Here is a 13,711-nt window from a genome sequence, read left to right as displayed (position 1 = left end):
ACTTTTCTTACGTAAGCAAAAGCCATGCAAGTGACAACGATATAATTAGAAAAGGGTGCAAAGACGTTTGAGCGTAATTTGTGGATAGTATATTATAATTTTTGATGATTATATCGAAATATAATCATGATACTTCTATCAAACAAGAACGCACAAATATACATGAAAATGCCAATAGATCAACTATATATAATTCATTAACACATCAGCTACTTTTAACTGTACATTAGACTGTACATTTTATATACAAATAAAATTATGGATCTGGGATGAGAACATTGGCTGTTAGAACAATGCTCAGCTGTAAAAAATGTACATTTACCCTCTCTGTTGGTCTTCGGTGAACGAATTTTGTACAATGGCCGTGTTCCTGGATAGAGTTCATCTAATAGAAAGACACAAAAATAAAATAAAGATATAGAAAATGAAAAAGCTATTGATACAGAACACGTGATATATTACAGCATATCACATATAAATTATATCAATTATTCAGAATTGGATCCTTCGATTCCATTGTTGATTGCTAAGAAATTATAATTTATCAGTAAATGTAAGACAGTTCTTCGTTATTTATAGAAAAAATTTTTAGAATTTTTGTTTACTTATAGTAAGATTAAAAATTTAAGAAATATAAAATAATAACAAATATAGTGATTAATCACGATGAAAGAAATAATAGTAGTAATAAAATTATTACGGAAAGATGAAAGAATTAATATAAAAAATGAATGAAAGAAACAGAGAAACGTATGAAACTGTATGAAGTATCGATCTTCATAAAAATACGCATTAAGCAAACCTGTAAATAAGCATTTATATACAAGGATGTATCTTGAGCTAAGTCTTAGCTCAATGTATTTTGTCACACAATATATTCTATTATTTAAAGAAGAGAGACTTAGAATTTTATTTAGAAATCGCTTCTAATAGGACGAGACGAACATCAGACGCTGTAAAGTGTTTCGCGGAAAATCTAGATGTGCAGGCGTAGAAAAGCGTATGTACAGGTAACAGTAGCACACTGGCGACGTGAACACCGTTGTCGATGAGTGATTTACACGTGTGATGCGAGTGCGGGGAACGGGAGGCCGTCGAGATGATCGACTGGCGCGGATCGCTGTTCATCCACGTCGGCCCGGTTGGCAAGCTGAATTGACGCCGATGCCGCATGGAAGACGTTAGCGATCGATCGGCCGGGCCTCGATCGTAAGGCGGAGGCGAGAATACCGGGAATGTCTCGTCCGGCGACGGTCCTCGAGGATTTAGCTCGCTACTGGGTGGCGAACCGAACGAGATACGTGCCGGCTCGAGGTAGCCCTCGAGGCTGACCGTCATGACGGCGGAGTTCGGCGTGGGCGCCTGCAATAAGGACGCTGCCCGTGGCGTCAGCGGGGGTGGTTCGTCACCGTCCTCGTCCAGAGGCGTTTGATATCCTTGCGGGGGCGTGTGATCCGAGGATATGCAAGAGCTTACGCTGGAGGTTCTTGCCAGCGGTGCTTGTCTCTCTTTTTTGATGCATCAAAGATATATTGGGCGTTATATTGCACGTAGTAAATGATAAATGGTAGAACAACGGAATGGCAGAGACGACGAAAAGAGAAATCATCAAGAATAGTTGTCGTAAATATATTCAGTAATTAATTATTGAAACGCAACTCAGAGATTTTTTAAAAGAAAGTAATATTCAGTGATATTCGGTGTCTAACTGAAGATACTTCGTGTCTCAGGTAAAATCTTCTAAAATGATCGCTTATCAAATGACGAAATATTCAAGTTGTCTTCAGGATCACTTCGATAAAACATATTCTTTTAAATGTTATATAAGATTTACAGTGTATATAAAAAAAAAAAGTCTTACCGACTTTGTGAGTCTGAGGTTCTTTATAAGATGGTCCCTGTATCCTCTGTTGATTAGCCTTGATCTTGTCCATCTTGAACTTTAATTTTTCTAAAACGGTTTTCTCTATATTCTCTTGGATTTCTATACGTTTCTGATGCAGTTCTTCAAGCAGTTCCGCGCCGCGAGACGCTAAAATGCTCATGGCTTTCGTCTCGTCCACTATATGGAAGAAATAGTAACTCTTGAAGAGTCGTTTCTGCATCAGGAGGAAGGCGAAACATAATCCGTCCCAGACCATGCCGATGTCTTCACTAGTGACACTACACTTGGCGGGATCCAACATTAGTTCAGTGGAGCTCTTGAACTTTTTCAGGCATGCTATACCCAGTAATTGCACCAGCCAACAGGCTGAACGTTCGAGCTAGTGTTAAAACAAATTAATAATTTTTACATTTTTTACTTTTTTATAGTTGTTATGTGTTCCGTGTTAATTAATTTTTCACTTTTTAAATCATATTTTTATGCAATTATTCTAAGTAAAATCCAAAATGGTCAAAATTCTTTTATTTAATTAAAGAAATATTAATTAAGAATCGAATTTTACATATGACTGGCGAACATTATTGAGAAAAGCTTACATCTTTAATGAGGACACAACCCACACCCTGAAGAAGAGCTTTTGAGAAAATAACAATGACGTTGTACCCGATCAACATGTTCCACCATTTCAAGATTGTCTTCATTGGTCTCAAGTAAAAATTACTCCCTTGCCAAAGGAATATGAATGCTCCTATGAGATAGCCGAGCGAAAAAAGATTCGTTCTTTTCGTTCCAGCCAAGAACATAATCGACAGGGTCACCCACATGAGACTCATCATGCCACCACGTTTAATTACGTCCAACCATGAATGAATGTGCGACACGTAATCCTTCACGGGATTCACAAAATTTGGTTTTTCCATATCTTGGAAAACGGAATAATTGTGCCCAGCCACAAATTCCTTGCCAGGCAGCAAACTTTGTTGTTCAATGTGAAAGACTAGACTTTGCCGCACGATCATCATTAGCAAGATAAAGTCACCTGAGTACAAAATAAAAGAAAATATTATGCAAAAATATCGCAAAATTTTTCTGTAAATTTTAAGTTCCGTCGGACCTACAAATCAGTTTTCTCGAATTTGGTGGAAAATCTGGATCGGGAAGATACATCCATTCTTGTAATCTTCTCATCACTTCAGAATTGTTCCAAGGATAATCTAAAACAAATCCGAAAAAAGTCATTTATCGTTTTTCTTCATTTAATCAAAGGACTCCATTTACCTAATATATCGTATTACCTATACAAAGCCACGAAGGTGGAGCCACAACAATTGCGTATTGAATAGGTAGAAGAATTATGGCGAAAGTTCGAAAGCAGGGCCAAATTCGTGCCACAGTTTTCCTTTTCAATGAAAAGAATAATAGCAACCACATGCTATACAAAACGGAGTAAAAGTCCAATCGCGTGCCGATCAGGGTGACAATTCCAATGAGACATATCTCGAGGCCGAATTTATAGAAACCATAGTTGAAGAGGAACTTTAAACACTCCGGTATTCCCTTGTCAGCATCCATTCTGGTGATGCTTGGGAACATTACTTGAGGAGTATCTAATGATTCTCCTTTATTATGGCGATGAAACCATTGACGGATTCTGATGATTTTCCTGAAAGTCGTCACAGTAACGATGCCGATGTAGCCTTTCAACAGATCTGGAAGTCCACCCGGAATTGCTTTTCTCATTCCAAACCATTCGGCTATATTGTAAACAGTATTGTTACTAGTGTACTGCTGATGGCCCTCATCGATCTAAAATTATTTAGAATGATATATTTATTCGAACCAAAAGAAAGCGCTTTTTATCGTAATAAGGCAAATGATTCTTAATTTACCGTGCAGTTGACATTCCAGTTATCATGATTAATATATTTAATTTGATATAACATCTTGGTGACTATTAGAAGCGATACTATCGCGGCCATCACGTTTATTGAATTTATCTGTATGTTTCTTTTAAAATTGATCATTATGACTACGGCGACGATGAAAACGAAGTTTATTGCGCATACCTAAAACAAATATATATTTAATTGTATAATTAATGTTAGTCCTCAATTTTAAAAACGTGCGTGGATTGTAATAACTACTTACGTCGTTGATGCACAGAAGAACAAATGAAATGAAGACAATTTTCTGCATGTGTATTTCAAGGAAGAGCCAGGTGTAATTGTAAAAATTAATAAGATGCTTTGTCACGTTTCGTAACAGCGCAATTCTTTCTAATTTTGACATTTCTGTAATTAATTCCGAAAACATTTATTATTAATAATAATTGTTAAAATATAATAAAAGTTTGCTAAAATAGCAAAATAAAATAAATAAAGAGCATACGTTTTAATTGTTTCAATGTGTACATGGTATGTTTCTCATCTTCGGCGAGTGTAACATCCGTTGGTGAAGATACTGGAATATTTAAGCTGGGAGAATATCCTAGACTGGAGCGTCTAAATGAACTCTCGGGCCTAAAATTAATAAAGAGGCATTTTTAAATGTAGTTCTGTAAAGACTGTAATAACGCATAAATTCTTGAGATCATTTTAAAACAAAAATCTGAATACCAAAATATTGCGGTCTAATAGTAATAATTTTTGTCTTAAAATGAATTTACTCTTAAGCGTTGTTACGCTTAAAACGACCTTTACGGAATACGCAGTATAATGATAATTATCTTTTTCACGAACCCTATAAATCTATCAATATTGGTGACTTCGAGGAAATCCTTGTGGAAATAATGAATCTGAAGTACTGTGATGATAACGAAAAATGTTGGCGTCAACAATCTCACAAACAGGACTTTGATCTCGTAAGTTTCCAACCCAATGTCCATTTGCCTGAAATGAGAAGAAAAGAAGATAGACGCGTTTGCTGGAAAATCTAAATGTCTAACAAATGAGATATAATAATTAAATAGTCATTACTTACAAATCTTGATCTATACCGAGATACTCCCAATATTTTGGGAAGTTCTGAAATTGGTAGGTGTAAACGAGGATCAGCATGACCATCGAATATCCAATGACAGTTACCCAAAATATGTACATCATTTTTCTCCATGCTATCCACGATATCTGAAATTTTACAATTCAATATTTATGATGCATTAATAAGCTTCTATAATAATAAGAGCCGATTTCACAGTCTCCGATTAAACTCACTCTGCATCTCTTTCCAACTGTCCCTCTTAGAAAGAGACGAAGAGTGAGTTTAATCGGAGGATCAAGTTAATCGGAGACTGTGAAATCGGCCCTAATGCCCATTTCTACCAATGTAGATTAACTTTAATCTCGGTTTAACTTACTTTCTATCTTTTTCTAACTTTTAGAACTAGGAAAAGATGACAGGAAGTTAAACCAAGATTAAAATTAACCTGCGTTGATAGAAATGGACATAAGTCTTATTAATAAATCTCGAAAAAACATGCATAAATCAATATAACACCTGGAATGTAATGACGAAGATGAGGAATAGCGACATGTAAACGATTCTGAACATAGTCATGCGTTCGCCCGTAATGCCGCAGATGAACAGCATGATTGCTACGACGGCAATCCAGAATCTCGTCAATAGGTCTTGCAATAGTTTTCCGACATCTTTCATAAATTTGCTCTTGATTTCCGGTGCCTCATGACTCATGGCGGTTGTGGCCGTTGAGACAGATACGTGTAACGGCGCTACCATGTCTCTCAGAGCAGAAGATCGTCGCTGTTGCTTTCGTTCTGCCATGTATTGCCTCATAGTGATCCAGAACATTGATATGAATAAGCACTGTAAATGAATAAATTAATCGTTAAATAATATTTTAAGGTATATAATACCTAACAGTTTCTGAATGTGTTAATTTACTTTTGAACGAATTTAGATTTTCTTATTCGCAGGAGATATTAATATGTACCTTAACTATAAGATGCCAGCGGCCGAGTTCGTCGGCTTTGCTGAAACCAATTTCAGATATCTTTACGCCGCTTACTACTCTCGGCAATTCTTCATCGGTCAGATCCATACTGTATACATATTGTCCGAGAAGTAAGAGGGTCGCATAGAACACGATGAAGGGAGAGCACTTCATCATGGAAGCACGTTTATTGGGAAATATCCATAGAATAAGTGCCCACAGAAGCAGGACGAATGTTGTCCAGCTGTGATACATTATGCTCCACGTCTAAAAAATAATTTGAAAAAATAATCGGTTTGTTTGTTTGTAACTTTTATTCTATGATACTTACCATCATTAATATGTTTGTAGCGAGATATGATGAATTTACTATTAATTGGAAGATCGAATACACTGCCATAATTATTTGCTCAACGACGCCCGGCGTTTCATCAGGCGTTCCTAATTTATAAAAATCATTAATTAACCGCTTTGCATAAGACAGTTTATCGTATGTTTTAACATTTACGCCATTACCTTCACTGAGACTCTGCATCTGTATGTTATCGTCCTGCTGGCCATCCTGATTGACGATGATACTTCCGGTAGTGGAATCCTGAAGAAGCCCCGCTCTTCCAGATCCAAATCGCATTAGCTAAACAGTAAATGAAATATTTTACTTTTTAAATACTTTTTTTTTAATAGTAGTTTTATAAAACTATTTTATTCTATAAACTTTTTATCACTACGTTTCTCACATTATGCTAAAAGCTAAATTAATATTTTTCTACTTTCCTATGACTATAGCAAACTTCATGCAAAATGTATGAAACACATGCATTTACCTTCACCAGTTTATTAATGTTAGCTAAAATTTTGTCAACAATGATGATTGCGTGTGTGAAAATTATGTGCGAAGTTAATAATTGCAACTGCACACCAGATTATTTGCTCGAATAGAATCTCGAGCAATTTAGCGAAATTTATTTGTATCACATGCAGAAGTGTGGCGTATATTGTTAGTGAATATTTAATTAATCATGCATATTCATTGGTATACGTACAGGTGTTCGTTCGTCGATCGTTGCTAACGATGAATCTACGACCGGCTTCTAAAACAATGGCAAACTAAACATAGCAGCATCCAAACGGAAAACGGTTTTGTTCAGCGTTAAACAACAACTGCACATCTGGAAGGCGACAGCAAATAAGAACATGGAAAGTATTTAAAAATAGGCGAAACAGTTTTTTACAAAAGATTAATTCTCGGAGAGAACTTGTTAGATACAGATTGCTGATAAATAAAGCTGCACAACTAATGTTAATAGCTTCTACACAATCAATATTAATTATAACATTGTTATAATATATATTTTAGATAACTTAAGGAAAATAATAAATAAAATTAGATCTAATTAATAGGAATTGAGGAGAGAAAATTATGAAAAATATTACAATAAATAATTATGAAAATATATAAAAATATTAAAAGAATAAAAGATTAAACAGTTGTTATTAGGAAATTAAGAAACTGAAAGACTTTAATGATAATTTTTACTGAAAATGTTAATATAACGAAAATTTAATTATATTGTACAAAATAAATGCAGTTAAGATACAGTAAATTCCAAAAATGCATAAACAGTATATTTAAAAATTCAACACTTTGGAAAGTTTTGAGAAATTAGTAAGGTTTTTACTAAAATGGCATAACAATTAAATGTGCATAACAATTAAAAAATAAGCTAGAAATAAAAAATTTCATATAAATTTTTGGCATCCAATACGGTACATATCAGTAAGACAAGAATCTGAAATAAAATACAGCTGAGAACAAAGGCAAAGTTGCGAAATTACAAATATGTAGAAATATCAACAATAATCGGCTCTCATATGGAACGAGTCCTTACACGAGCCTTACGTCGCGCTGATTGCCATCTTTGCGAAGGTGTCCTGCGTCTGATGGACACGTGCCTAGACAATGGAGTGTCCAGGTTCTCCAGTCTACCGCTTAATCGTTTCTCTTCCTTAGCCTGTAACGCCTCGTTAGTACAAGCAAGATATTTTCAACAGAACTTTTCACGAATAAAAAGCAACAGAATCGCCAAAATTTATATAAAATTTAAACATTCGCGAAATTTTCTAGATACCGGAGAGTTTTCTTAAATTATAAAAACTGAACAACGCTTTTGTTTTTTTATTTATTAAAAAGTAATTTTAGAATACGAAATATATATTTATTATGTTATATATAAAACATAATAAATTATTATCGGTAAATTAATATACTATTATGAAGATATCTTTGTAATTTTACAAAAAGTATGACTGGTTCAATAGTTGGCGATTCTATTTTTATGGTTCATTTAATAAGCATTAATCATGTATTAACGACTTCAGTAGTTCAGATACATTTAAGTTAGTTCAAAGACCTTGTTAGGCGATCAGCTGTTATTTGCAGTGTTAATGTTAATTACCCCTTATCCACAAGTGGGTTAATTGCGTTCTATGCGACAGGCTGATAGCATATATAGCTTAGGATAATAAAGTCTCCAAGTTTTAAAAGAAGCTTCGATAAGGAAAAGTGTTGTTTGATATACTATTTCTAATAATTTAGTATATTGTGTAGACTACATAAAGAGATATTGAACCCCATCACTATATTCTATAATATACCTTAATCTTATTAATCATAACTCCAAATGTTCAATTTAGATAATATACGAAAAAATGTCCTGTTCTACAGAAATTACTTATATCCAATTATTTTTCTTTCAATATAAAAATAATTGCGTTAATAATATAGCAATTAAAATAACTCTAACGTAAGGAATTTAGTACTAAAATTCTAGACAATGAAATATATGGTACAAATACTAATTTCTAACATTAGCTAGCAATATCCTTATACATATGTATATACTATTCTAATTTCTTTAATAATTAATTATATCGCTTTATAATTTCTAAATTTGTAGAATTTTTACATTGAATAAAAATATATATGTAAACTTACCGGTTTACTACTGAGAAATTGCGCCTGCAATGCGAGGATGTAGTAGAGCCAGAACAATCTCAAAGCATATCCGTAAATCAACCAATCGGCATCATCTGTATACTCCACATCTCTCGGGTCGGTGCAATTGGTATGATAAACTGCAGTCAGGGCCAGGTAGCGCGACCAAGTACCAGATACCGGAATGATCTCCTGCGGCCATTCGTTCTGGTAGGCGAGCAACATAACGATGTGAACGATTACGATGACCATGATGATCCTGCAGATCACGGCAAATCCTTTGCGCAGTTCTCTGTTGCTTGCCCAGCACGTAGCGGCGCCGAGGAACACCAGAAAGTAGAAAGCCGCCTCTATCGAAGGCTTCAAGGCCGCGACACAGCATAATGACGCCAGGACAACGTAGGTACCGATACTTCCCAGGAAATTGATTATCTGAATCGTGGATATGCGTAGGCGTGAGTTATCTTAAGTTATCTTTGGTCAGATATTGATTTTTTGTGCAAAAATGTAGCTCAAATGTGTAGTTTAAGCTAGAGTCGATTTAGGTCGATCTAGATTGAATGACTTGGACAATAGAAATGGTATTTTTTGCATATTTATATTAATTATTGCATCTAGTTTTTCGTTTTGTTTTAAACATCGTTTTGCGCAGTACGAGACTATAATTACCTTCGTAGTATTGTCATCAGTTTTCTGTTGTTGAGGATTATTTTCCTGATGAAGAGCAGCTTCCTCCTCTTCGTCGCTGATACGTCTTTGTGTAAGGAAACGAGATATAAAATATATGGCAAGTACGGTGGGTAAGACTATGAATTCTGGCGCCAGCCAGTAAAATACTTCCCATACAGATGCGCTATCTAATCTGATAAAGCCTATGTGCCTGAAGAGCTTCTCCATAAACTCGCCTAAAAATATATTGTTGGCTTGTATTTAGGATTAAAATTAGTTTTGATTAAGAATTCTATATGGTTTTTGAGTATTTTTAAAATTTTTATTTTACATTCTATATAATGCTTGATCGAATGTGTTATCATATGACAACCAAAAATATTATGTATGCAAGTGCAATTATATATGGCATTCATTAGGACAATAATTCCAAGCTTTGTTTTAAGTGTAACATAATATTTAGGATAGAGTGTTGCTTACAGTTTTGTAGAAAGTATCCGTAGGGCGGTAGTGACAAAAGAACAATGTGAAAGGTGATCTGTGATATGACTACAAGAAACGCTAGACAAATGCAAATCTTCAGGTATATCCCCGTGTGGCCTGTCATGGTTTTGTGCGTCGGTATTGGAACCATCGGAGAATAAAGCATAAGTGCCAAATAGACGATCGACAATCCCGTTGGTCGCCATATCGTACCTATAACATTGAAACCCATCCCTATGATGTAGCTTAATTGTTCTTAGTATTTCAATATAAGTTGCTTTCCATTTACATCAAAACTCAGATAATTCTCACTTGTGACGTCATAACTCAGCTGAATGCACGTTCTTTTTGCATGCTGGCAAGTGAGATTCAACTGAGTTTTTACCCACAATCGAGACCGTGCTTTAATGAGTGTAAATATATGTATATAATGAATAGACTCACATTAAAAGAGTGAGATTATGAATCTGTATTGTTATGCAATAGCTTTGTCACCAAAATAAGCAGGTAAGTACAAAATGACGTATCTTATCTGATTGTGCAAAATACATAATGAGTGACTCAGTATCACTTGCGTGTAAATGGAAAGCAACTATAGTTAGTCGAGTATTTGCTCTTCCTCGAGGAATTTTAGAATTTTAGAAATTTTGATAGCGACGTTTTCAGAAAAAGATTTAGATATTAAATATGAGAAGTATAGAAATCCGATAAATATGGAATATGTTTTGCTATAAGAAAATTGTTGTAATACATTTTTATTTAAATTAGAATATTTAGAGATTATTAGAGAGATTTATGGAGTGTTTGTTATTATGCTATTTCAATTATTTTATTAAGTACTTATAAAGTAGGTTACTCCACTTTCATTTTAAAGGCTTCTTAGAAGACCTTCCCTCGATAAGACATATTATAACAGCTCACATAAACCACATGAAGCTGCGGTAATAGTTATTTCTACGTTTGTGAAAAGGTCACTTATTATGATGGGATTTTCCTAGGAAATGACATTTCAACCCCTCCAAGTATTTCGTCAAGACCTTTGCTTTTTATTATTGATCCATATATCTATATTCTAAAATATATTCTAAAGATCTTTTAATTTAAAAGATTAAGTATTCTAATATTTCGCTTCTCCAAAATATGTATATGTAACTTGATATATTATGTTATTAAATAAACACCCGGTATATTGCCAGAGCATACACATATGTGCTGGTAATTAATGCGAATCGTAGGAACTTAGTCTCTCTCTCTCTCTCTCTCTCTCTCTCTCTCTCTCTCTCTCTCTCTCTCTCTCTCTCTCTCTCTCTATGCTTTCTCTCTCTCTCTCTCTCTCTCTCTCTCTCTCTCTCTCTCTCTCTCTCTCTCTCTCTCTCTCTCTCTCTGTCGACGATAATTACTTTCGCGTCATGGAACGTTACAAATGTTTCACGAACTAACTGTTTGCTCGCTGATCTAAATATACATGTTACATGTAACATATTAAAATTTACGTTATTTGAACTTTTCGAACATTCGTAGGAATATTGTATTATTTTCAGGCGCCACCTCTAGCTAGCAGCTTAGTCATCCTATTCGTGGCACATGTTATATTTGCACGACACACATAAATAACGACATTGTGTCGCTGCCAAGTGAAGCTCATCACAAACGTGCACGATTTCGCTAATTATTTCAACAACTGTAGGTATTTTATAAATTAAAATAATATTTTTGTGCACATATTAATGTAATGCACACTCTAATATTCTTTTTTTTTTGTAATAATATTTAATTTATAATTCTTACTTTAATTTATTATTCTTTTACATCTTTAATATTTCTGGCAAATTACTGCAATTCTATCTCTCTCTCTCTCTCTCTCTCTCTTGCTTTAAATATTAATACACCATTATATATCTGTTAAATTAATAACCAATTATATAACTATTAAGGAATTATATGAGCTAGTTATCGATTCTTCTATACGTTGTTGCAACGATATTAACGAATTTTTATTCGCGAAGTAAATGGTCGAAATGTAAAGCATTAATTACTTGCGTAAAATTTTAACGATTCACATGCGCAATAATGATTGTAGCAAAAACGTTACATTGTATCTCTGCTATCATAAATCTTCTTTTTTTTTTTGAAGAAGGTCAAAGTTTCAAGCCTATGGAAGGTTCTGTATCACGAAACTGGCTTCGAAAATAGAGAGATCGCACGCACGAAATTTTAATGTTCTTTAAACGTTTTTATAGAATATAACACATTTTATATAATCATGCAGAATAATAAATTATACTTCTCATATTGTGCGTAACTTCTTTACATTATATGTCGTTACATTTAATTCGTAAAATATTGAATATATTTGTACAATGTATTTAAATAAACAAATAAATGTATAAATTTTCATTATTTCGATAATATTGTTAGATGATTATCAATGTAAAAAGTAAAATTTAGCTAAATTTATTGAAAAATAAAAATAAATAAAATTATAATATTATATTATTTTTATATAATATCTCAGCATATATAATTTATCATTATTTTAGATTTTGTCATAATTATTTATTTATCACATTTTTATTCAAAGAATGAGCAGACATTTACAAAATATTGTAATAAATTATGATGTGTCGTGTACACATCTAATAAAAAATTTATTTTAACAAGCTTAATTGAAGTATAAATATCCTTTTGATAATAGAACTCTTAGAACTCATTTTTTACGTTTACGTGTGATATGTTTGATATGTTGAAGTCGAATGTTTGTTTAGACAAAGTTAGCAAGTCTTGCCCTCGTCTGATACGGATATACCAGTCAAGCGCCTGTTTCCTAATTTTAGAATACTCTTCGAGCCGCTTAGACACGTTCCCTAAAACAACGTATCCATGTCCATGTGGATTTTATCGGAAATATATCTGTTCTATTCATTTTTCTTTTCGCGTATTTTATATTGCATATTTAGATTATTTAATTATTGCAACGATTATAGAAATACAAGTGTATAAATTGGCATTAATTGAATTAGTTTAAATATTTAGAAAAATGTGTATATTTAAATTAATTTATATACATTATTTAACTTAGATTTTGAATATATTTTTCGAATAATCTATTTTAGTCCATTACTTTTTATTTTTTTTAATATTTAATAAATAAAATACGTCGTATAATGTTTCGCAAGATAAAGCTGTTGGAAATGATTAATAAAATTTATACTTAACCAAATCTTTTTTGCATAATGTTTAAACAATACGGAATATAAAGAGAAATAATAATGGCGATGTATATTGCGATACATATTGTGAATAATCTCATATGTGGTGAAATATGAGATAACGCACTGATAAACAATGACGGCATTATTTCTCGCCAATAATAGAGGGATTAATATATAAATAAAATAATTTACTTGATTAAATTTATTAACGTATTTTTTGATTTATGCGCACATATTTAGTTAATTATATTATATAGGGCAATATAAATGTTTAAATATTTCATGCCAGGATTAAGTATTTATTGTAACTTTATTGAGTGTATCTCTAATAGATTTTTTTTTATTTATCAAGGAAATAAAATAAGAAATTAATCAAAAATTTTTTAAATAAATTTTGAAATAAAGGTCGATATTTTGACTAATGTGTAAAAGTTTAACAATTGATGTTTAAAATATATTATAGATAATTAAAATATAATAAGCGGAAAAATAAAATGGTATGCAAAATATAAGCAGTA

The 13,711-nt window shown here is 32.9% G+C and overlaps 1 protein-coding gene across 5 annotated transcripts in view; it reads right to left on the bottom strand.

Moving 5' to 3' along the window:
* The window catches only part of Piezo (piezo), a 31,572-nt gene that overhangs the window by 11,603 nt on the left and 6,258 nt on the right, over positions 1–13,711 (bottom strand). For 3 of the 5 annotated variants that reach the window (XM_071719948.1, XM_071719951.1, XM_071719953.1), the window contains exons 3-20: positions 9,979–10,194; positions 9,499–9,734; positions 8,830–9,261; positions 7,724–7,846; positions 6,351–6,468; positions 6,166–6,275; positions 5,835–6,101; positions 5,381–5,707; positions 4,865–5,010; positions 4,624–4,773; positions 4,274–4,404; positions 4,034–4,176; positions 3,775–3,951; positions 3,181–3,691; positions 3,004–3,099; positions 2,482–2,924; positions 1,862–2,264; positions 323–385 (exon numbers count right to left, since the gene is read on the bottom strand). In XM_071719948.1, coding sequence (XP_071576049.1) covers positions 323–385; positions 1,862–2,264; positions 2,482–2,924; positions 3,004–3,099; positions 3,181–3,691; positions 3,775–3,951; positions 4,034–4,176; positions 4,274–4,404; positions 4,624–4,773; positions 4,865–5,010; positions 5,381–5,707; positions 5,835–6,101; positions 6,166–6,275; positions 6,351–6,468; positions 7,724–7,846; positions 8,830–9,261; positions 9,499–9,734; positions 9,979–10,194 — 4,092 coding nt within the window. Of the gene's footprint in view, positions 1–322; positions 386–1,861; positions 2,265–2,481; positions 2,925–3,003; positions 3,100–3,180; positions 3,692–3,774; positions 3,952–4,033; positions 4,177–4,273; positions 4,405–4,623; positions 4,774–4,864; positions 5,011–5,380; positions 5,708–5,834; positions 6,102–6,165; positions 6,276–6,350; positions 6,469–6,877; positions 6,926–7,723; positions 7,847–8,829; positions 9,262–9,498; positions 9,735–9,978; positions 10,195–13,711 lie in introns of all 5 variants that reach the window. The other 2 variants (XM_071719950.1, XM_071719952.1) reach the window with 1 other exon arrangement.

The sequence above is a fragment of the Temnothorax nylanderi genome, unplaced genomic scaffold, assembly GCF_030848795.1.
Source record: "Temnothorax nylanderi isolate EJ_2023f unplaced genomic scaffold, tnyl_v1.0 TNYL_tig0317_pilon, whole genome shotgun sequence".
Lineage (NCBI taxonomy): Eukaryota > Metazoa > Arthropoda > Insecta > Hymenoptera > Formicidae > Temnothorax > Temnothorax nylanderi.
This window is presented reverse-complemented; position numbering and strand designations above follow the sequence as displayed.